The following is a 23,864-nucleotide window of genomic DNA, read 5'->3' as shown; positions in this document are numbered from 1 at the left end:
AGTCATGTACTTCACATGTGACCTTTTTGTGGGTTACTTCTTGCGAGCATATCGCGAATTGCACTAATTCATCTTTGAAGCTTGATTCTTCACCGATCTCTCACACTCAAATCTTACAAATAAACTCACATATATACAGAGAAATGATTAAAAAATTACAATAAAATTTGATACGGAATTAAAACCAACACAAGCTAGTTGGAAATCACATCTTTACAAGATAGATGAACAATAAATAACAAATATGCAATAATAACAAATAATAAATATGCAAACTAACTCTTCCCTTAAATTAGATACATAGATAAAATAAAATAAAATAAAACTTTCATTTTATCCGCTTTTCAAAAACAATTTCATCTCCTCCTAAATAAAAACAGTTAAAAACCATTTCCAAACTTCATCTATTTCTTCCTCTTTTTGTCACGTATTGACAAGGAAAACCCAATTAGAAAGTAGACAGTAAACATACTCAATAGAGGTCAAGAGAAAATAGAAAATTAAGAAAACCAAAAAGCAAGCTCTATAGAAATAGAGACAACACCCCCTAGGAAGAGCAACAACTCCCCTAAGAATGACATAGGTTTAAAAAAAAAACAAAAACAAAAACAAAACAAAACAAAACAACTTTCTAACCATATAAAAATAGAAAAAACAAAACAAGTTTTTGAGAAAAGCAGGTTTGGGGAAGATTAAGGAGGTAGGGAAAAATAAAGCAACAAAAACCAAGCTTAAAAAAAATAAGTTGACGATACACATGAATACAAATACTCTCTTTCAATATATGCAAACTTGACACTATGTGACCCACAAACAAATGCATACAAACACTCCAAGCACAATCAGTTAAGACTATACAATATAGATTTCAATGATATAAAAATTCAGTTAAGACTATACAACTGAGTGAATACTTAGCAAATTCGCCTGCAGATCAGGACGCCATCACCCACTGAAGCATGAGATATTTCAACACGATGGTCAGCAGAGATGGAGTTATTAAACTCAATGACAGACTGCCTCGAAGCTCTTTGCTTTTCTGGGACATCCTCTTCAGGCAAAGCAACATATCCTCTCCACAGTGTGTTATCATAGATAATTATCCCTCCAACCTTAACCAATTTCATCATCCTCTCATGGTATTTCCAATAATTAACTTTGTCAGCATCAACAAAAGCAAAGTCAAAACTCCCTTCATTCTTTGGCTGCAATGTAAAATATATAGAGTTAAACATTCCAATTCTTGAAAAGTGATCATGAAAACTAGAACATTTTTCTAGGGAAACTTAGAAAGAGCAAGCACTTATAAAGCTTACATCTTGTATAAGTTCATCAAGAACTGGTAAAGCTTGTGACTCAATAAAGTTAATTTTATGCCCAACCCCCGTTTTTTGTATAATTGGCAATCCTATCTCATATTTTGTTCGATCAACATCTATGGCTGTAATCTGCAATTAGGCATTACAAGGCATAAGGATTTTGCGAAGAAAATGTAACATACATATTGATGATGAGTGGTTTGCGTACCTTGCCATCATCAGGAATTGTAAGGGCCGTGAGGAGAAGAGAGTATCCTGTAAAAACCCCAATTTCAATTGTCTTCTTTGCATTCACTATCTTCAAGAACATGGCAATTAGCTGACCTGCATCTGGTGATATAGCCAAGTATGCCCTGGACAAGATATTTGTTACTCAACCTGTTAGAAGCAATCACATGAAAGTATAACCCAGAGTTCCCACTATCTTTGTTTTTTTGGGTACAAATGGAAATATTATAGATTAGCTACAAATTAGTCCAGCATAGAAAAACTCAACTTTATCAAAAGCTAGCAAAGTAACTACCACTAGCCGTGTGGAATCAAAAATAGCAGTCTATGGGCTATCTAGCACCCAAGAGTCCCCAATAATAAAGATATGTTTTATTGGTTTAAATGAAATAGTTTGGATTTCAATTAGTTGGATTTGTTTGAATTAGGATTAATTTTAATTGAAGTTAGTATTTAATTTTTATCCAATTGAAAGTTTGTCAAGTATAAATTCATATGCTGACAAAAAATAAAGTATTGTCATGATTTCCAAGTGACAAATGGTTTGCTAGTCTAACTTAGAGATTTGGTGCATAACCCTGAAACGGTGCACCAAAACACACCCACATTGAAATTTTCCATTCCCATAGTCAATTTAAAACAGCCTCTGGAACGAAATTCAAAATCTTGATTAGAACCATTTACTGATAAGGGAATGAAGTAGTTGTAGCAAAAATTTTGCTCAATCATCTCTATTTAGTTGCAGTTGAGATAGATTATGGAGAGATCTGAATTATTCAAAAAGTTCACCATGCTGTCTCCATTGCACAGAGAAGGAGAGAACTTACAAGCTCATGCAAAGGCCAACCATAAAAGGCATTGTGGCAATGGAGGATCACAAAAGACTGGTAATACAAAGGGAGGAAAACTATAGTTCCAAAAGGATTGCCAAGTCATTGCGACTAAAAATTAAAGAACATGCCTTAAAAGGATGGACAAGTATGAAGTATCATTACAAAACAAAACAAAAAGTTCCAACAAATGAAAATTAAATGCATGTGGAAAACTGTGTTTGAAAAGAGCCTCAATACTACTTTTCTTGCTCTTATTCCTAAGAAAACTGATGCTGTAGATGTCAAAGACTTTTGGCCTATTAGTTTGGTGGGAGGGGTGTACAAGATTATTGCTAAGGTGTTAGCCAATCGAATGCGTAGGGTGGTTCACAACCTTATTTCTGAATCTCAGAATGCCTTTGTGAAAGGTAGACAGATTTTAGATTCTGTTCTTATTGCTTCTGAGTGTTTAGACAATCGATTGAAGATAGGGGTTCCGAGGGTGCTGTGCAAACTGGATATTGAGAAAGCATATGATCATGTGAATTGGGAGTTTCTCATGTTTCTGTTACAGCAGTGTGGCTTTTCTAAAAAGTGGAGAAGGTGGATCCTGTGTTGTGTATCAACTGTTAAATTCTCCATTTTGATCAATGGTAGCCCTTCTGCCTTCTTTGGAAGTTCTAGAGGACTTCGACAAGGTGACCGTTTATCCCCTTTTCTCTTTGATATTATCATGGAGGCATTGAGCCGTATGTTGGTTGCAACTATTGCAGCATGGCAGTTTTCGGGCTTCACAGTGGGGAATGTGACTGGTTCCTTAATGACGGTGTCTCACCTTTTGTTTGCGGATGATACTCTTGTTTTCTGTGATGCTGATAGTAATCATATAACAGCCTTGCGTGGGATTCTCTCTAGATTTGAGAAGATGTCTGGCCTAAAAATTAATTTAGGAAAGTCTGAATTGATTCTAGTTGGGGATGTGCCTAATCTTCATGAGCTAGTGGAGATTTTGGGCTGTAGGAAGTCAGCTCCGCTAAAATATTTAGGTCTCTCGTTGGGTGCTTCTTTTAAAGATAAGACGATTTGGAATCCTATTTTGGAGAAGATGGAGCGAAGGCTAGCTGGTTGGAAGAGGTTGTATTTATCTAAGGGGGGTAAGGTTACCCTCATTAAGAGTACTCTCTCTAGCTTATCTACGTATTTCCTTTCTCTTTTCCCTATCCCAGACAAGGTGGCTAAGAGGATGGAGAAATTACAAAGGGATTTCCTTTGGACTGGTATGGGGGATGAGCATAAAATTCACTTAGCAAATTGTTCTAAGATATGTATGCTAGTGAAGAATGGAGGGATTGGCATCAGGTGTTTGAGAAGGTTTAACTCTGCCTTATTAGCCAAATGGTTGTGGTGCTATGGTTTGGAGAATGATGCCCTTTGGAGGAGGGTCATTGGGGTGAAGTATGAGAATGAGTGGGGTGGTTGGTGCACAAAATCTGTGTCTGAGGCTTATGCTGTTTGTTTGTGGAAGTTCATTCAGAGTGGCTGGGGGAATTTTTCCAAGTTCATTCGGTATGAAGTGGGTGATGGAACTCGTGTGAAGTTTTGGGATGATGTATGGTGTAGGGATCGTCCTCTTAAGGAGGTGTTTCCAGATCTATTTAATATCAGTAGGACAAGCGATGCTTTGGTCTCTGAGGTTATGTGCTTTGTAAATGGGAGAGTTTTTTGGGACATTCAGTTTCGTCGTTTAGTGAATGACCAAGAGTCACAATCTTTGGATTTGTTTATGGTTTTGATCTACTCCACAAAGGTGCGGGGTCTTGGTTCTGACATTCTTTGTTGGATGCCAGCCAGCAGATGAGGTTTTAAGGTGAGTGGGTATTACCATTCTATTTCCCCTTCTACTGGCAGCTCTTTCCCTTGGAAAATGGTGTGGCAATCGAAGGTTCCTCCTTGGGTAGCTTTTTCTCTTGGACTGCGGCCTTAAGCAAGATTCTAACTATAGACAACCTTCGAAAGAGGCATTTTGTTATCCTTGAGTGGTGTTTTATGTGCAAAAGGTGTAGGGAATCTGTAGATCATCTCCTCCTTCACTGTCCTATAGCCTTTGAGATGTGGAGTATGATCTTTAGCTTGTTTGGTGTTTGTTGGGTGATGCCTCAGAGGGTAGTGGATTTGTTGGATTGTTGGACATGCAAATTCAGGCGTCATCGTAATGTAGTTATTTGGAGGCTTGTGCCGCACTGTTTGATGTGGTGTAACTGGCGGGAACGAAATTCTAGAAGCTTTGAGGGTCGTGAACGGTTCATGATTGAGCTTGAGTCTTTCTTCTTTTTTACTCTTCTCGAGTGGTGTCTTGTTTTACCATCTTTTTCATGTATTTTTCTTCCTGTGTTATTAGATCATTGTAATTTGGTTTCTTAGTATTTTGCCTTTTTGTACATTTCTTATGTACTGAGTTGTGTGTTTCTATAAAATTTCTTTGTTACTTATCAAAAATAAAAGGCATGAAGGATTCAAGAAAAGGAGGTTGATCGAATCCAAAAAAGACAACATGTAAGAAACCAAAGAAAGGTACTTCGAGGCAAAAGAAGACAAAAGAACCATGAGGACAAGAGTGTCTTTTAGAGGGGCCGAATGTTATGATTCTAATTTATTTTAGTTAGTATTAGGTGAATAATGATAGATATGTTTATTGATTCCCTCGGGTAAAAATAATCATGATTCATCCTGATCCAAAATGGAAGTTATTATTTATCTTTTATCCAAATGGAAGTATGTTTCCTACAAATTTAGATTTTGACAAGAAGTATAGTCATGATTTTTTAAGTTATAAATTGTTAGTTAGTCTAACTCAGAGGACTAGACTCCCAAAATAGTTAATTATATCGAATTTGGAGGTCTTAATTCCCTCGGAGCAGCCAACAAAAAATTGTATACTGTTATGTAACACTGCACTTAACTCATGCATGGGTAGTGAGCTAAGTCTGCTGAGTCAACTCGAGACCGTTTACAGGATAAGCTTGGGATTATTATCATCTATCTCTTTTATCATCTATCTCTTAGGATTATCTTATCAAATAAATTACCTTATCTAGTGAGGTTTATCACTTAGGATTGTTGGGTTTATCATTTATCGCTTAGGATCGTTGGGTTTATCATTTGGTTGTTTGAACTTTGTGATAAGCTACTCGTTATCGTTGTTATCTTTTAGGAACAAAATTTATCATGTTTTGATGTAAGCCTTTATAGATGGCTGAATGAATAAAGAATGGGATGTGAATTTTAAGCTAAAACATTGTGGAGGTTAGGTTGTCCTCAAAACAAACCCATTGTGTTAAGTAAGTTTACTGTGTGCGTGCGTTGTTCTATATTCTCGGCCACCTAGCACCTTGAGGCAAACGCGGAAGAGGACATGGTCGTGGTAACCATAACATATCCCTTGTGACATTGTTGGTACTGTTGGGCTTTGTGGAGCCTAGTTATATTTGATCCGAATTATGACCCGACCCGAAATAATATTTTTACAGTTTTTAATGGGAGATTTCTTGTGCATAGGATATAAAAAACTGTTATTTTAGAGATTAGGGTTTGTTGTAGTTTTTGAGAGAGAAAACTATACTGCCATACTCAGTATTTTTCCCCTGAGAATAGTGAAATTCCTGCAACTCCGGGGACGTAGGCAAATTGTCGAACCACGTAAATACTATCTTGTGTATGATTATTTTTTTTTTGTGTATATTTTTTTTCTTCTATTTTTGCATCTCACAGGTCTGGGAATTTCGTACATATTCCTATCAATTGGTATCAGAGCCTAGGGTTAGGTTTGAGTGGGAGCAATGGCAGAGGAAATAGGAAAGGCGTCTGGAATAGAAAAATTTGATGGCACAAACTTTGGATACTGGAGGATGCAAATCGAGGACTACCTCTATGGGAAGAAGTTGCACCTGCCACTTTTTGGGGAGAAACCTGCAACTATGAAATATGATGAATGGACTCTTCTTGACAGACAGGTATTGGAAGTTACCAGATCAAATCTGTCAAGGTTTGTTGCACACAATGTTGTGAAGGAGAAGACCACGACAGATCTAATAAAGGCTTGGTCTGGTATGTATGAAAAGTCGTCAGCAAACAACAAGATGCATCTGATGAAGAAACTATTCAATTTGAAGATGACAGAGAATGCATCAGTAGCACAACATCTGAATGAATTTAACATCATCACAAATCAACTGTCATCTGTAGAAATTGATTTTGATGATGAGATCCATACACTGATCGTTTTGACTTCGTTGCCAAACTGTTGGGAGGCTATGAGAATGGCAATGAGCAATTCTACTGGAAAAGAAAAGCTAACGTATAATGACATACGAGATTCAGTTCTGGCTGAGGAGATTCGCGAAAGAGATGCAGGCAAAACCTCTGGGTCTGGTTTTGCCCTAAACCTTGAGTAAAGAGGTAGAGGTAATGACAGAAATTCAAATTAGGGCAGATCAAAATCCAGAAATTTCAACCGAAACAGAAGTAAATCTAGATCTGGCCAACAGGTACAGTGTTGGAACTGTGGCAAAGCTAGCCACTTTGAGAGGCACTGCAAAAGCCCTAAGAAGAAGAATGATGATGATTCTGCTACTGTCGTAACAGATGAGGTACAGGATGCGCTGCTTCTTCCTGTAGATAATCCATTTGATGATTAGGTTTTGGACTCAGGAGCTTTGTTTCATACCACTTCACACTAAGAAATCATACTAAACTATGTTGAAGGTGATTTTGGTAAGGTGTATTTGGCTAATGGAGAAGCCTTGGACGTTATGGGTATGGGAGATGTTCGGATTATATTGCCTAATGGGTCTGTTTGGTTATTGCAGAAGGTTCAACATATTCCTGACCTGAGGAGGAATCTGATTTTTGTAGGACAACTTGATGATGAAGGGCATGCAATACTATTTGTTGGTGGTACCTAGAAGGTTACAAAGAGAGTCATGGTATTGGCTCTGGTACTCTATATATGACCTCAAGTCCAAGAGACACAATTGCAGTTGCTGAAGCAAGTACTAATGTAAGTTTATTGCACCGCAGACTTGGTCACATGAGTGAAAAAGGGATGAAGATACTATTGTAAAAAAGGAAACTACCAGAACTGAAGTCTATTAATCTTGACATGTGGGAAAGCTGCATCTTAGGAAAGCAGAAAAAGGTAAGCTTCTTGAAAACTGGCAAGACACCGAAGGCTGGAAAATTGGAGTTAGTGCACACTGATTTATGGGGGCCTTCTCCAGTTGCATCCCTTGGAGGTTCAAAGTACTACATCACTTTCATTGATGACTTAAGCAGAAAGGTATGTGTTTATTTCCTGAAAAATAAATCTGACGTGATGGGGATAAACTCCAATAATCATCCATGGAGGTCGTCCAGGGCAAGACCAAACATTCAAAGGCTATCAGAACCTCGTCCAAGAAGCTCGTCCATGGAGGGAGATGTTTGGATGAGGTTTTGTGTGGTCAAGTTTCACAAGAACCCTGCCATGTCGTCCAGGGTCGTCGTGAATCTCGTCCATGGAAAGAGTCGTCCATAAAGGAAGATCCCCCTAGGACGCGAGGTACGCTCAGCTGGATATCCTCAGGACGAGGATCCCTGGACGAACCCAGGACACTCAGGAAAATTCCTGAGCGTGTAGTACAACTTCTTATTACACGCATAACTTCCAACAATAGTTAGGTGAGAAATATGTAACTCCCAAGCAGTTATGGAAGTTATCTCTGAACCTTCACACCTCCTCAAATCTAGGGGAGGTTACAAGTTTGATAACTGTTCTTAGGACACTATATAAACGTTCATTCAGACAAAACAAAGGTACGTTTTTACTTCTTCCAAAAAAGTTAGAACTCCAAAAATATAGAGAGAAAACTAACTTTGTCATCGGAGGGTTCTTGGCCGGCGACCCCGAGTCACCTTTGATTTCTTTTTTTTTCTTTTTCTTTTTCAAACCATCGAGAGAGCAAGTAGTCCGTTCAAGTCCGAAGTATCCAACCTATTGATTTTCTTCGCATCATCATGATGTATTTGAGACTCTTAAGAAGTGAAAAGCCATGGTTGAGACAAACAGATTTGAAAGTAAAATGTTTGAGGTCAGACAGTGGAAGAGAGTACATGGATGGAGGGTTCAATGAGTATTGTGTTGTACATGGAATTAGGATAGAGAATACCATTCCTGGTACACCACAATAGAATAGTATGGCTGAGCGCATGAACAAAATTCTTAATGAGCGTGCTAGGAGTATGAGGTTGCATGCTGGATTACCAAAAACTTTCTAGGCTGATTCTGTTAGTACTATAGTTTACCTGATAAACCGAGGACCATCAATTCCCATGGAGTTCAAAATTTCTGAAAAGGTTTGAAGTGGTAAAAAGGTAAAGTTTTACCATTTAAAAGTTTTTAGTTGTGTTTCTTATGTTCATATTGATTCTGATGCTCATGGTAAACTTGATGCAAAGTCTAAAATATGTTTTTTTATTGGCTATGGTGACGAGAAATTTGGCTATCAGTTTTAGGATAAACAAAATCGAAAAATTATCAGAAGTAGAAATGTGATATTTAATGAACAAGTTATGTACAAGGACAGATCAACTGTAGTGCCAGATATTACAAAGATAGATGAAAAGAAATTTGAGTTTGTCAACTTAGATGAATTGACTGAAAATACTATCTAAAAAGGGGGTGAAGAAGAAAATGAGAATGTAAATTCACAGGTAGATTAAAGTACACCTGTACCTAAAGTTTGTAGATCTCCCAGGATCACTAAATCTCCACAGCGTTATTCACTCACTCTGAATTATCTCTTGTTGATTGATAGTGGTGAGCCAAAGTGTTATGATGAAGCCTTGCAAGATGAAAATTCAAGCAATTGGGAGTTAGCCATGAAAGATGAGATGGATTCCTTGTTGGGGAATCAGACATGGGAATTGACTGAATTGCCAAAAGAAAAAAAAGCTTTGCACAACAAATGGGTATACAGAATAACAAATGAGCATGATGGTCAAACGCTACAAAGCCAAATTAGTTGTCCAAGGGTTCCAGCAGAAGAAGGACATTACTCAGAAATATTTTCTCCAATTGTGAAGATGTCAATAATTAGACCGGTACTAGGAATGGTAGCTATAGAGAATCTACATCTTGAGTAGTTAGATGTGAAGACAACATTCCTTCGTGGTGACTTGGAGGAAGACATTTACATGAGTCAACCAGAAGGGTTTATTGTTCAGGAACAAGAGAGTCTGGTCTGCAAACTGAGAAAGAGCTTGTATGGCCTAAAGCAAGCTCCAAGACAGTGGTATAAGAAATTTGATAGTTTTATGAATAGTACTGGGTTCAAGAGATGTGAAGTTGAACACTGTTGATATGTTAAGTTCTTCGACAATTCTTATATCATTTTACTGCTGTATGTGGATGATATACTCATTGCAGAGTCTAATATTGGGGAGATTAATAATTTAAAGAAGCAATTGTCAAAACAGTTTGCAATGAAGGATGCTGCAAAACAAATCCTTGGTATGAAAATCATTAGGGACAATGCTAATGGTACATTGAAGTTTTCACAGGCAGAATATGTAAAGAAGATTCTCAGTAGGTTCAACATGAATCAAACTAAACCAGTGAGCACACCCTTGGGTAGTCATTTCAAACTAAGTAAAGAACAGTCACCGAAGACAAAAAAAGAAAGGGGTCATATGAGCAAGGTACCCTATGCCTCAGCTATTGGCAGCTTGATATATGTTATGGTGTGTACAAGCCCAGACATTGCACATGCAATGGGAGTTGTGAGTAGATACATGAGTAGGCCAGGAAAGTAGCATTGGAAGACAGTCAAATTGATTTTGAAGTATCTGAGAGGCTCAACAGATACATGTCTTTGCTTCATAGGTGCAAGTTTGAAACTGTAGGGTTATGTAGATGCTTTAGCAGGTAATATTGCTAGTAGAAAGAGTACTACTGAGTTTGTATTTACTTTGGGTGGTACAACTATATCTTGGGATTCAAAACTACAAAAGATTGTTGCTTTGTCTACTACAGAAGCTGAGTATGTTGCAGCAATTGAAGCTGGAAAGGAGATGATTTGGCATAACTTCTTGGATGAATTAGGTAAGAAGCAGGAGTTGGGCATTCTACACATTGATAGTCAGAGTGTAATTTTTCTTGCTAAAAATTCGGTTTTTCATTCAAAGTTGAAGCATATACAGATGAGATACCATTTTATCCATTACCTTGTTAAATATAAATTGGTAATACTTGAAAAGATTTTTTTGGATCTAAGAACTAGACAAACATGTTTGACTAAGGGTGTTACTATTGAGAAGCTAAAGCCATGTGCAGCTTCAATTGGTCTTCTAGCTTGAGAATAGGCGGACGAGTTGCAATGATGATGGATTGTCTTTGGAGGATTGTGATTGATGTTGGTGATTGAACTAGTCTTCAAGTGGGAGATTTGTTGGGCTTTGTGGAGTTTAGTTATGTTTGATTCAGATTATGACATGACCCGAAATAATATTGAAATAATATTGTTACAATATTTAATGGGAGATTTTCTGAGGCTTAGTCCATGAAGCGGAGACTTGAATGTAAAAAACTGTTGTTTTTGGAGATTAGGGTTTGTTGTAGTTTTTAAGAGAGAAAACTATACTGCTGCAATCTGTATTTTACCCCTGAGAATAGTGAAATCTCTACAACTCCGTGGATGTAAGCAAATTACCGAACTACGTAAATACTGTCTTGTATATGATTATTTTTCTTTAGCGTATATTTTTTTTCTCTATTTTTGCATCTCATAGGTCTGGGAATTTCGTACGTATTCTCATCAGGTACAAATGCAAGGAAAAGTTGAAAGCCCATTACTTCATATCAACAATGCTTTCAAACAATCTCTAAATGATTTTGATGTGAATCATGTGGAGACTAAAGAAAATGGAGAGAGAGAGAGAGAGAGAGAGAGATATTTGGTGGTTTAGCGTAGTTTAAGATAGAAAGAACTATTACATTGGTTGGGTTGCAGTAACTTTCCTCAGCTCCTTAAGAGGCTCTGGTTCTCGTGGGTACACACTAGTGGCCAGAATGTACTGCCAGATTAATGAAAAATTAGATTGAACGAACGTCACTGACTTAAAAAGAAACTATACAGCTTAACTCAAGAAAAAATGTCAAGAAGATAATAGATAGTACCTCATATAACTCCTCACTCTGCAAAATTGAAAGGTTTACCAGATTTCCTTGCTTTTTTGTGTTCTCCATCTATATCCACGTGCACAAGAAATTATGACATTCCTAAGGAAAAAAAGTTGCTAGTATAATAACTTTTCTCAACAGTATTTACAATTTTTTTTGCTAAAACTTGTCTACTATAGTACTCCACATTCATGCTAAAAGAAGACACGCATATGAAAAATCATAGTCTCTCAATTATGAAAAAGATTTTGGTTTAGGTTTTTTCCAGGGTGGTCGATACCGTACCGGTACCGGCCCGTACATACCGTACCGGCCAGTGCACTGGTACCGGTATACTTCTATATTATACCGGAAAAAATACCGGCCATACCGGCCAATTTCAGGCAATACCGGCCGGTACAGAAAAAAACTTTTTTTTTTTTTTTAGTTTTGTAATTTTTGAATTTTTGTAAGGGCATAATGGTAACTTATTTACATTAACTTATTAGTATTATTTGTTTTCTTAGTATGCAATGAACAACTAAGCTTTCTATTTTTTATATTGTGTTTTTTTTTTCTTTTAATTAATACTAAAGTCTAAAATTATGAATAATTTGTTCTGAATTGAGGTAATGTTTTATGATAAACTTTTATATTTACTATAATATAAGTGAAATATTATATGTTTATAAACATGGTTTTAGAGATTTTGGTGTGTGTGTGTGTATATATATATATATGTATGTATATAAAATAGCGGTAAACCCGAAACGGAACACCGGTATCCGAAATATATCGTACCGTTAGCCAAACTGGTACAGCTTCCAGTACGGTACTGACTTCCTTGGTTTTTTCAAAATTTCAAAATTTTCTTCTTTATATGAATTTTCAAAAAGTTTTTTTAAGTTTCTTTTTTTAAAACAGTGTCATTTTGGAGGTTGGAGGACTGAAATAATCAAATTTATTTATTTTTCCTAGGACACTTTGTTAGAGCTCTAGCCATCTTGACGTACTAGCAAGGGGAACAGGGTCAACAAAAGTAACAATAAAGGAAGTTCATTGGGTTTGTGCTTTGCCTATAGTTGATGGTTTGAGCCCAACTCACAAAGTTATAAGACTTGCTTGAATTTTGAGCAAAGTTAGAAGGTGCAATTTGTAATTTAGGCAAAAAAATTACCAAGCACCTTGTAGTCTAATGGCATGTTTGGCTAGGTTGTGTATAAGTCAGGTTGGATTATGGTTGGTATTTTTCAACCTAACTCAACTTCTCTTGTTTGAGAAATTTTCAACCCATAACAACTTTAAAAACCGAGCCTAACTCGTAGTGATTGAATTAAATTGGATTAGGTTGTCACATCGAGACCCATTTTGCTAGACCTAAAACAAAAAGGATATCATTCAAATATTTAAGTTAATTATTGAATAGTTATTTTTATTTAATTTTATTTATAAGTGATTAATTATTATAATTTACATAATTCAAATTTCATCAAAACTAGATCTCAATAATCAAAATAAATAAATAAAAATAAATGTAAAATTCATATATTCTTTAAATTGTAAAATGCAAAAGTCTCCCCAGATTTGGGTCTATTGCAAACTAACCCCTATATTATCAATTTTGTATTATAACCTCTAAGGTTTCATAATTATCCAAAATGACCTCTTCATCTAAATTTCATTAACTATAAAAGATTCCTAACTCTAATATTTCTAAAGAAAAAAAAAAAAAAATTAGAAGTGGTCTTGAAATGGCTAAGAAAATTAACCATGTAGATGTAGAAGGAGATTTCTTTTACCAATTCCCACGAGATGGATGGGATCTTTCATACTCATAGACCTTGATACGTAACTTGGCTTTTTTAAACCATCTCATAACATGGGAATAGTCATTATTATTATAAAACAATCTCATAATATCAGGTTTGTCACTCATAATTAAAACAATAACAATATTTACAATAAAAAATAATGTCGACGATCCAAATGGTTTGAGTGCTTGAGAAGAATATAAAAGTTTATTAAAAATTAAAATTTGGCAATAAAGATGGATGGCAATTACCCGGAGGAAATGGTTGAGGACTCACCCTGAGTCTGAGTTCCAGCACCAGCAAAAAGTGAAAATGATTCAAGTTCCATTCTGGAACCACAGATTTATGATATATCTGTATAACCAAAAACAATATTTAAAAAAGAAAAAAAAGGACCCAAATCATCATAGCAAAACATTGACGTGTGTCTCAGTGTGTCAGTGTGTGTCCCCGCTCTCCACCCACTGACAGAGCCGCTCTTGCACCATGGGGCCAATGGTCCCCTAACTTTCTTTTTTTTCTTTTTCTTTTTATATATATATATATATATATATTTTTTTTTATACTAGATAGAATTTTTATTTTAGTTTAATCTAAATGTATATGTGTGTGAAACTCCCTTCTGGAGACTTGAACCCCGGCCTTTACCCTTCACACCCCACAAGCACTTATACTTGTAGAGTGAACATTGCACCAAAAGTATGTGGTGGTTCTTTTTATAAAATTATTAGTGTGTGTCATACATTCATACATATAGAGAGAGAGAGAGAGGTATTAATTTTAGCTTTTGTTCCATAAATTTACACTTTACCCCCCTAAACCATTTTTGGTATTAGCTCGTTAATATTTTTTATCCATCACTTAATAATAAAGACCATTTTGAACCAATACCAAAAGTTTAGAGACCAAATTGACATATTTGAAATATTAGAGACCAAATTAACATAAAATGTAAAAGTTAGGAACCAAATAGATAATTACTCATATCACTTTTATATGAAAAAATATGTGGACACACTTCATCACATGCTTGTCATAACTTAGTAACATATATAATTGTGAATGGTGGAAAAAAAGTACGATTAGTGGTTCATCAATCACAATCGCATATGTTATCAAATGTGAAAAGTTATGACAAAATGTGTGGTATAGAATAACTGCTTTTATATGAGTCCAGTATTGAGACTATTTTATTGTGTATCAATCATACCTTGACATATTAATTGAGTTATGAGCGTAAAATTACGTGTATCCTTAGATTCATAGAAAATATTTTTGTTTTTCATCATGTACATTTAGCAAAAGGAATAGAAACGTGAAATGATAGATATTAAATTATTGTTTTGACCTTATTGCAATTTGAAACAATAAGGTAATGAGGGTAATTTTTTAATTTCATTATTCGTGGTTACTCCTCAAGTTGAAAGGAAACAAATTGGTGGGCGGGTGAAGAATCACCGATCACTATTTTCTTTCCAACCAAAAGATAGATAATCTTAATCCTCTCTCTCTCTCTCTCTCTCTCTCTCTCTCTCTCTCTCTCTCTCTCTCTCTCTCTCTCTCCAGATTGTAATTTTGTTTATGTTTTTTCTTTTAATTTATTCTTTATCATTATTCATTTGGGTTTAAAGTATATAGACTGTATATTAAATTAACTAAAAAGGAAATTGGATTTGCAGAATTTTAATTATTTGGTCTTCGATTGAATAGAAGAATCAAAATTCATGCAAACTTAAAGGGACAAAAACAATAAAAATTTGTCCTTCCTACAAAAGCAGAGCACAGTTTCCCTAAACATTCCAATGAAATAGTCTGGTCCTTAAGATATTCATAACAAGCACTCGTGCTTGTAGGGATGAAAAGATTTATTTAATAAGTTCAACTAGTTGTCTAGAAATACTTAGCAAATTCGCCTGCAGATCAGAACGCCATCACCCACTGAAGCATGAGATATTTCAACACGTGAGTCAGAAGAAATGGAGTTATTAAACTCAATGGTAGACTGCCTCGAAGCTCTTTTCTTTTCTGGAACATCCTCTTCAGGTAAAGCAACATATCCTCCCCACAGTGTGTTATCATAGATAATTATCCCTCCAACCTTAACCAATTTCATCATCCTCTCATGGTAATTCCAATAATTAACTTTGTCAGCATCAACAAAAGCAAAGTCAAAACTCCCTTCATTCTTTGGCTGCAATGTAACATATATAGAGTTAAACATTCCAATTCTTGAAAAGTGATCATAAAAACTAGTACATTTTTCTGGTGAAACTTAAAAAGGAGCAAGCACTACTAAAGCTTACATCTTGTAGCAGTTCATCAAGAAATGGTAAAGCTCTTGACTCGATAAAGTTAATTTTGTGCTCAACCCCCGCTTTTTGTATAATTGGCAATCCTATCTCATATTTTGTTCGATCAACATCTATGGCTGTAATCTGCAATTAGGCATTACAAGGCATAAGGATTTTGCCAAGACAATGTATTTAACATACAAACTGATCATGAATGCTTTGCATACCTTGCCATCATCAGGAATTGTAAGGGCCGTGAGGAGAAGAGAGTATCCTGTAAAAACCCCAATTTCAATTGTCTTCTTTGCATTCACTATCTTCAAGAACATGGCAATTAGCTGACCTGCATCTGGTGATGTACCAAAGTATGCCCTGGACAAGATATTTGTCACTCAACCTGTTAGAAGCAATCACGTGAAAGTATAGCCCAGAGTTCCCACTATCTATTTTCTGGGTACAAATGGAAGCATTATAGATTAGCTACAAATTAGTCAAGTATAGAAAAATTCAACTTTATCAAAAGCTAGCAAAGTAACCACCACTAGCCGTGGGGAATCAAAAATAGCAAAGTTTATGGGCTATCTAGCACCCAAGAGTCCCCAATAATGAAGATATGTTTTATTGGTTCAAATAAAATAGTTTGGATTTCAATTACTTAGATTTGTTTGAATTAGGATTAATTCTAATTGAAGTTAGTATTCATTTTTTATCCAATTGAAATTTTGTTATGTATAAATTCACATGCTGACAAAAAATAAAGTATTGTCATGATTTCCTAAGTGACAAATGGTCCGCTAATCTAATTTAGAGATTTTTTCATTCCGATGGACAACCTGGTGCAAGTGACACCCTTGTTCCGTGTCGTTCCAAATTCCATTTTGTTCCAACTTAAACCGGCATTTTGGAAGTAATTTTATCATTCCTAGTGAATATAGTATTTTAGACTGGAATTAGACATTGCTAGATTTCTTGTAATTTTTCCTCATCCTTATGTGTTTTTTCAGAAAGAAAGAGGGAAGAGAAAGAGAGATTCAACTTGCAAAATCGGTGAATCTGATCGGTAGAGCCACAAAGGAGGTGAGAAGAAGAAAAAAAGGAAACAAAACAAAGAACTAAAGGAGAAGATATATCTTGAGAGTGTATTGTGAGAATTGAAGAAAGTAAATGAGACAAGGTGAAGAAGAAGGTCCAGTCAATGGAGGAGATAAAGAGAAAAGAAGGAAAAGAAAAAAAAGAAAAAAAAAAAAAAAGGAATTGAGATTCGGCGCAATTGCACCATGCAATTAGTCTGTTTCTTTCACAAAACTTTTTACATTTTATCTTTTGAACGTTAACTTTTTACTTCTTTTTAATACATTTTTTATTTAAGGGTAGAGATTGAAAGTTACTTTTTTCAACTCTCAATCTCAACTATTTATTGCAATTGCATCAAACGCAATACCACCTACTGTCAATCCATTAAAAGCTAAAAATTAAGACACAAAAAAGAGTGAAGGTCACATGAAAGCATGGAAGTTCAAGTAAGTTTAAAGAAAAGAACCTTCTAGGACGATTCATAGTTTTCCAATACCCCTACATACTTCTTTATTTACATATATACCGGGTGTGATTCATTTTTTTAACAACCATTAACCATATATATTTGAACTTAGTTTTTAGTAACCAATCTCATAGTACATCACTTATTCACTTTATTAGAAATTTATTTTTATACTCTAAAAATAATTAATTTAAATAATTTAGATTTATATGTATATATATGTGTGTGTATGTGGTGCATAACCCCAAAACGGTGCATCGAAACACACTCGCATTGAAATTTTCAGTTCTTGTAGTCAATTTGAAACAGCCTCTGGAACAGAATTCAAAATCTTGATTAGAGCCATTTATGGATAAGGGAATGAAGTAGTTGTAGCAAAAAGTTTGTTCAATCATCTCTATTTGGGGTCTGTTTGGGGTCTGCTTATTTTGCTGAAACTACAATTTTTTTGCTGAAAATGCTGTAGATAAAAGTAAAAGTTAGCTGAAATAATATAGTGAGACTCATGAATAGTACCAAAAAATGCGTGAAACCCATTAATAGTAGCAAAAATAAGTTGAATAGTAAAATAAGCTGGCTTTTTAATTTGCAACAAAACGCACACTTAGTTGCAGTTGCCACAGATTCTGGAGAGATCTGAAGTATTCAACAAGTTCACCATGTCTCCATTGCACATAGAAAGAGAGAATTACAAGCTCATGCAAAGGCCAACCATAAAAGGCATTGTGGCAATTGAGGATCACAAAAGACTGGTAATACTGAAGGAGGAAAAACTATAGTTCTAAAAGGATTGCCAAGTCATTGCGTTTAAAAAGTAAAAAACATGTCTTAAAATGATGGACAAATATGAAGTATCATCACCAAAAAAAAAAATCCAACAAATTTACCTTTATGTCATTCACCAAGGAATATTAAATGCATGTCATCTTAAAATAAAAGGCATGAAAAATTCAAGAAAGGGAGGTTGATCGAATCCAAAAAAGACAACATGTAAGAAACCAAAGAAAGGTACTTCGAGGCGAAAGAAGACAAGAACCAAGAGGAAAAGAGTGTCTTCTAGAGGGGACGAATTATGAGTCTAATTTATTTTAGTATTGGGTAAATAATGATAGATATGTTTTATTGATTCCCTCTGTAAGACTAATAATAATTCATCCTGATCCAAATGGAAGTTAGTATTTATCTTTTATCCAAATGGAAGTATGTTTCCTATAAATTTAGATTTTGACAATAAGTATAGTCAATATTTTTTAAGTTATAAATTGTTAGTTAGTCTAACTTAGAGGATTAGACTCCCAAAATAGTTAATTATATCGAATTTGAAGGTCTTAGTTCCCTCGGAGCAACCAACAAAAAATTGTATCCCTTGTGACATTGTTGGTACGAATGCAATGAAAAGTTGAAAGTCCATTACTTCATATCAATAATGCTTTCAAACAATCTCTAATGCTATGTTTGGATGTTGGGAGAAGAAGGGGGAGTAGAGTAGAGGGAGAGAGAGTAATTAAATTACCTTGTTTGGATGTTTTTTAGGGAAGGAGAGAGAGAGATTTGGAGGGCTTTGGAGGGGTTTGAACTACTTCTAACCTCTCATTTTTAATTCCCTCAAATTGGAGAGATTTGGAGGGAGAGTGGAGCATAAAAATGCTAGACCAAATGAATTACCAAATTTGCCCTTACTATATTAACAAAATTACAAATGAAAAGACTACTTATTCCCTTCTCCCTTACTTGATTTTAAAAACATCCAAACAAGGTAAATGATAGGCATCTTCAAGGATATACTAGCACCGACAAAACCGGTCTGACCGCATCGCCCCGCCCCGCTCAGAGCTCCGCCGAAGGTTTCCGGCACAGTGGTCGGCGGTAGATTTTCAGTGCCAACGTAGGACCAGTGCGGCCCTCGGTGCCGAGATGTGCACACCAACGAAGACCAAACCGACCCGAGCATGTTTTATATATATGTAAATATGTATAAGAAGAACTGAAGAAGAAGAGGCCTAACGTTCTAAGAACTAGAAGAGGCCTAACGTTCATCCATGAATAGGGCCTTATCAAAAAGAAATTTTAAATTAAAAAAATAAAGTTAATGTGTGTGAGGCTGTGAGCTACTTTTCTCAGTCCAAAACGTGTGTTAAAGGAATAGTTTGAGTGGTCTTGTCTAAGTCTGTGTCTCCCAGTTGCATTTAAAAAAAAAAATGTTGTATGGCCGTATGGGTTAGTGGGTTGCAGTCATGCCACTTGAGTTTTTTGAAAAAAATAATATTAAAAAAAATGCCTCATGGGTTAGTCATTCTCTTGCCACTTGCATTTTTTGAAAAAAAAAATTAAAAAATAGAAATAAAAAATAAAAACCGATGCTTGTCTCTGTTTGAGTCAGTCACTGTGCAAATTTTTTTTTTCCCCTTTTGATCTCAGCCACACAAGTGTTTTCTCTTGAGTTGTTTCTACTCAGCTACTCTCATTAGTCATTTCTCCTCTTTACTCTCATTCCTCCTTTTCACTCTTTAGACTTCTGCACTTTTAAGTCATTGTATAAGATTTTTTTTTTCTTGCTTTCTCTCAGCCGCACACCGTACCCAGTTGTCTAACACTCTAACTTGTCTCTTTCTCTCTTTTTTAGACTTTTGCTCTCAGTCTCTAAGACTCCACTCACTCCATCACTTAGCTCAGTCAGACTCAAACAGGTGGTTTGTAATGGGTTTTAATATTTGGGTTTGTGATGGGTTTTGAATCTTTTGATATTTATATTTGATCTAAGTTTTGTTTGTGGTTCGAATTCTTGAGTTTTCTGGGTTTAAATTTGGTTTTAGAATTTAGATATCTCTTCCTCTCTGTGTGTGTGATAGACGGGTGGACACCGACCACCGCACCGATTGGAACCGCCACCGAGATTGCCCAAGAACCGTTCCTCAAGCTCCGCGGCGGTGGCTTGGGTTTTAAGGAAACCGAAGATTCCAGTGCAGTGTAGAAACGGCCACAAAAACCGGCCGCACGGCACCGTGTACAGCCTTAGTGGAAGATAGTCATTCTCCTCTAGTTTCTTCTCCACTACTCTCTTTCCCTCTACTCTCCTTTGTCTCAAAGAGAGAGAGAGAGAGAGAGAGAGAGAGAGAGAGAGCTATTTGGTGGTTTAGCGTAGTTTAAGATAGAAAGAACTATTACAATGGTTGGGTTGCAGTAGCTTTCCTCAACTCCTTAAGAGGCTCTGGTTCTCGTGGGTACACACTAGTGGCCAGAATGTACTGCCAAATTAATAAAAAATCAGATTAAACGTCATTGACTTAAAAAGAAACAAAACAGCTAAACTCAAGAAAAAATGTCAAGAAAATAATAGACAATACCTCATATAACTCCTCAGTCTGCAAAATTAAATGCTTTGCCAGATTTCCTTGCTTTTTTTTGTTCTCCATCTATATCCACGTGCACAAGAAATTATGACATTCCTCTAAGGAAAAAAAGTTGCTAGTATAATAACTTTTCTCAATGGTATTTACAATTTTTTTTGCTAAAACTTGTCTACTATAGTACTCCACATTCATGCTAAGAGAAGACACACACATATGACAAATCATAGTCTCTCAATTATGAGAAAGATTTTGGTTTGGGTTTTTCCAAAATTTCAAAAATTTCTTCTTTATATGAATTTTCAAAAAGTTTTTTTTTTAGTTTTTTTTTTAAAGTGTCATTTTGGAGGTTGGAGGACTGACATAATCAAATTTATTTATTTTTCCTATGACTCTTTGTGAGAGCTCTAGCCATCTTGACGTACTAGCAAGGTTAACAGGGTCAACAAAAGTCACAATAAAGGAAGTTCATTGGGTTTGTGTTTTGCCTATAGTTGATGGTTTGAGCCCAACTCACAAAGTTATAGGACTTGATTGAATTCTAAGCAAATTTAGAAGGTACAATTTGTAATTTAGCCAAAAAAAATTACCGAGCACCTCATAGTCTAATGGCATGTTTGGTTAGGTTGTGTATAATTCGGGTTAGATTATGGTTGTGGTATTTTTCAACCCAACTCAACTTCTCTTGTTTGAGAAATCTTCAACCCATAACAACTTTAAAAACCAAACCTAACTCGTAGTGATCGAATTAAATTGAGTTAGGTTGGGTTAGGTTGTCACATCAAGACCCATTTTGTAGACCTAAAACAAAAAGGATATCATTCAAATATTTAAGTTAATTATTGAATAGTTATTTTAATTTCCTTTTATTTATAAGTAATTAATTATTATGATTTACATAATTCAAATTTCATCAAAACTAAATCTCAATAATCAAAATAAATAAATGAAAAATTCATATATTTTTTAAATGGTAAAATGCAAAAGTCTCCCCTATATTATCAATTTTGTATTATAACCTCTAAGGTTTAAGAATTATCCAAAATGACCTCTTCATCTTAATTTTATTAACTATGATTGACAGAATATTGTCATTTGCTATGCACATATTATTTTTAAAATGTCGTTGGTTTGTTGTGATGGGTGTATGAATTTGTGTACAGCTTTGTTGTTATATTTAGTGTGCGTTTGGAATGAGCTGAATTTTTCAGCTTATTTCCACTTTTAGTTTATTTTTTCTACTATTTATAGGTCTCACTGCACTTTTCGCTATTAATGATACATTGACAAACAAATTTTTTTCTTCTTTCACAATTGAAACTTATGCAAAATGAAGTTTAAAAAAAAATATTTTCAAAACCAGTTTTTACCTCTTTTTTTTTTTAATGGTGAACCAAATAGTCCAATGATATGAAAATTTCCTAACTCCAATATATATCTTCTTCTTTTTTAAGTTAGAATGGTCTTGGAAAGGCTAAGAAAACAGCAGTAGAGGGAGATGTACTTTACCAATTAATTAAGTGTAACCATATGTGGTTGGTCTAGTGACTATAGTTCTTAATGTCTCATGAGATTCACAAGGCTATGTGTTTAAAACCTCTAGCTACTATATTTGGACCACCCCTAAGAGATTCTTTTCTCTAATCATTTCATGTGCACTAAGACAGGAGTGCTATACACATTTTAGAGAATAGTTGGGTACTCAAAAAATATGAATACCCTCATAAAAAAAAAAAATAGTGATGGTAGGGATTGAGGTAAAAAAGAGAACTGAAAAAATAAATTACCAAACTGGTTTTTTTTTTTTCACATTAAAACCTATATCAAAACATGCTTTGAAAAGAAAAATATTCAAAGCCACTCTTTACCCATTTTGGAAACGTATATATTCTAAAAATGGTGAACTAAACAGACCCAGTAGACAGTAGTATAAAAGATTCCTAACTCTAATATTTTTTAAGAAAAAAAAAAGAAGTGGCCTTGAAAAGTTTAAGAAACTTAACCATGTAGATGTAGAAGGAGATTTCTTTTACCAATTCCCGCGAGATGGATGGGAATGGGATCTTTCATACTCATAGACCTTGATACGTAACTTGGCTTTTTGAAACCATCTCATAGCATGGGAATAGTCATTATTATTCAAAAACAATCTCATCATAATATTCAGGTTTCTCATTCATAATTAAAACAATCCCACTTCTTATCAAACACCCAAAACGGAAAAGAATCACAGGGTACCAATTTACCATAACAAGCTGAGAAATTAAATAAATAAATAAATGCTCGATCACGATCCAAATGATTTGAGTGGTTGACATGAATATAGAGTTTATTAAAACTTAAAATTTGGCATTTATAGAGATGGATATAGAGATTACCCGGAGGAAATGGTTGAGGACTACAGACCCCGAGTCTTGAGTTTTAGCACCAGCAAGCGCCCGGACCAGGCTGGTTTTACCGACTACTGTGCTATAAGCCTATAACAGTTCAGCTAACGCTGAAAAATGAAAATGATTCAAGTACCTACAGCTACAAATTTATATATATATATATATATATATATTATTATTATTATAGTTAGTGAGAGACAACTCCACCTCTTTTGAGGTGTAGGGTTTATTTAATTTTTTTTTTTTTTATTACTCATGTGATTTTAATATTTGTCAATCCCTATTTTTTTAGGTGACAATGTGACATACGTTTGTTTTAAAAAAAATTTGATTCCAACACGCACATATATATAATTAAAAAATAAACCAGACAACATGAAAGAGGCAAACTGCCCATGAAAGACTATCCCATTAATTGATCAGTTAAGGAAAAAGAAAGATGGAAATCGTTTCTTCCACTTCTCTATAAATTGGGAAACCAAAAAAATAAGAGGACAGATACACATAGACACACGGACAGAACAACAATAGGCAGTGAGGGTGTCCTTCACTCCACCAATTAAACAAAGAGATTGGCTTACTTCCACTACTTTTTAATTGAAATCTTTTTTTATTTTAATGAGAAATTATCATATCACTCGATAACTAAATAAAATGTAAATATTAAAATTCATTATCATTTGTCATTGTGTATTTAAAATAAAAGAAAATTTTCAGTTAAAAAAGTACTGGAGTTAAGCTAAACCCTTAGAGTGTGTTTGTTTGAAAGTGAAATAGAGTGGATGGAAAACTTTGGAGAAAAAATAGGAAAGAAAACTTTTTTGGAGTGTGTTTGATTGGGTCGGGAGGAAGGAAAATAAATAATGAGGCTCAAGTGTTTTCTCCCCGAGCCTACCAAAGTGTTTTCTCCCCAACATAAATAGAAAACTAAGT

General features: G+C 35.0%; 2 protein-coding genes across 5 annotated transcripts; both read right to left on the bottom strand.

Annotated features, from left to right (window-relative positions):
• Positions 1-712: 712 nt before the first annotated feature.
• On the bottom strand, positions 713-13,740 carry LOC142606767 (putative caffeoyl-CoA O-methyltransferase At4g26220). 4 transcript variants are annotated; one of them, XM_075778116.1, is made up of 6 exons: positions 13,615-13,740; positions 11,571-11,672; positions 11,388-11,467; positions 1,528-1,672; positions 1,317-1,448; positions 713-1,205 (listed from the first exon to the last, which is right to left on the bottom strand). In XM_075778116.1, exons 2-6 carry the CDS (start codon positions 11,637-11,639, stop codon positions 915-917), a joined length of 717 nt encoding a protein of 238 aa, XP_075634231.1. In that variant the 5' UTR covers positions 11,640-11,672; positions 13,615-13,740; the 3' UTR covers positions 713-914. The 4 variants fall into 4 exon arrangements, with proteins under 4 accessions (XP_075634231.1, XP_075634222.1, XP_075634239.1 ...); XM_075778107.1 differs by having other exon boundaries at positions 11,571-11,639; positions 13,615-13,713; XM_075778124.1 differs by having other exon boundaries at positions 11,571-11,639; positions 13,640-13,694.
• A 1,385-nt stretch (positions 13,741-15,125) lies between these two features.
• LOC142622031 (putative caffeoyl-CoA O-methyltransferase At4g26220) lies at positions 15,126-23,045 on the bottom strand. The gene is made up of 6 exons (XM_075795440.1): positions 22,920-23,045; positions 20,539-20,607; positions 20,360-20,439; positions 15,882-16,026; positions 15,667-15,798; positions 15,126-15,554 (listed from the first exon to the last, which is right to left on the bottom strand). Exons 2-6 carry the CDS (start codon positions 20,605-20,607, stop codon positions 15,264-15,266), a joined length of 717 nt encoding a protein of 238 aa, XP_075651555.1. The 5' UTR covers positions 22,920-23,045; the 3' UTR covers positions 15,126-15,263.
• Between the last annotated feature and the right edge of the window lie 819 nt (positions 23,046-23,864).

Source organism: Castanea sativa, chromosome 1 (genome assembly GCF_040712315.1).
Source record: "Castanea sativa cultivar Marrone di Chiusa Pesio chromosome 1, ASM4071231v1".
Taxonomy (NCBI): Eukaryota; Viridiplantae; Streptophyta; class Magnoliopsida; order Fagales; family Fagaceae; genus Castanea; species Castanea sativa.
Note: the sequence above shows the minus strand (reverse complement) of the source record. Positions and strands in the feature narration are given on the sequence as shown.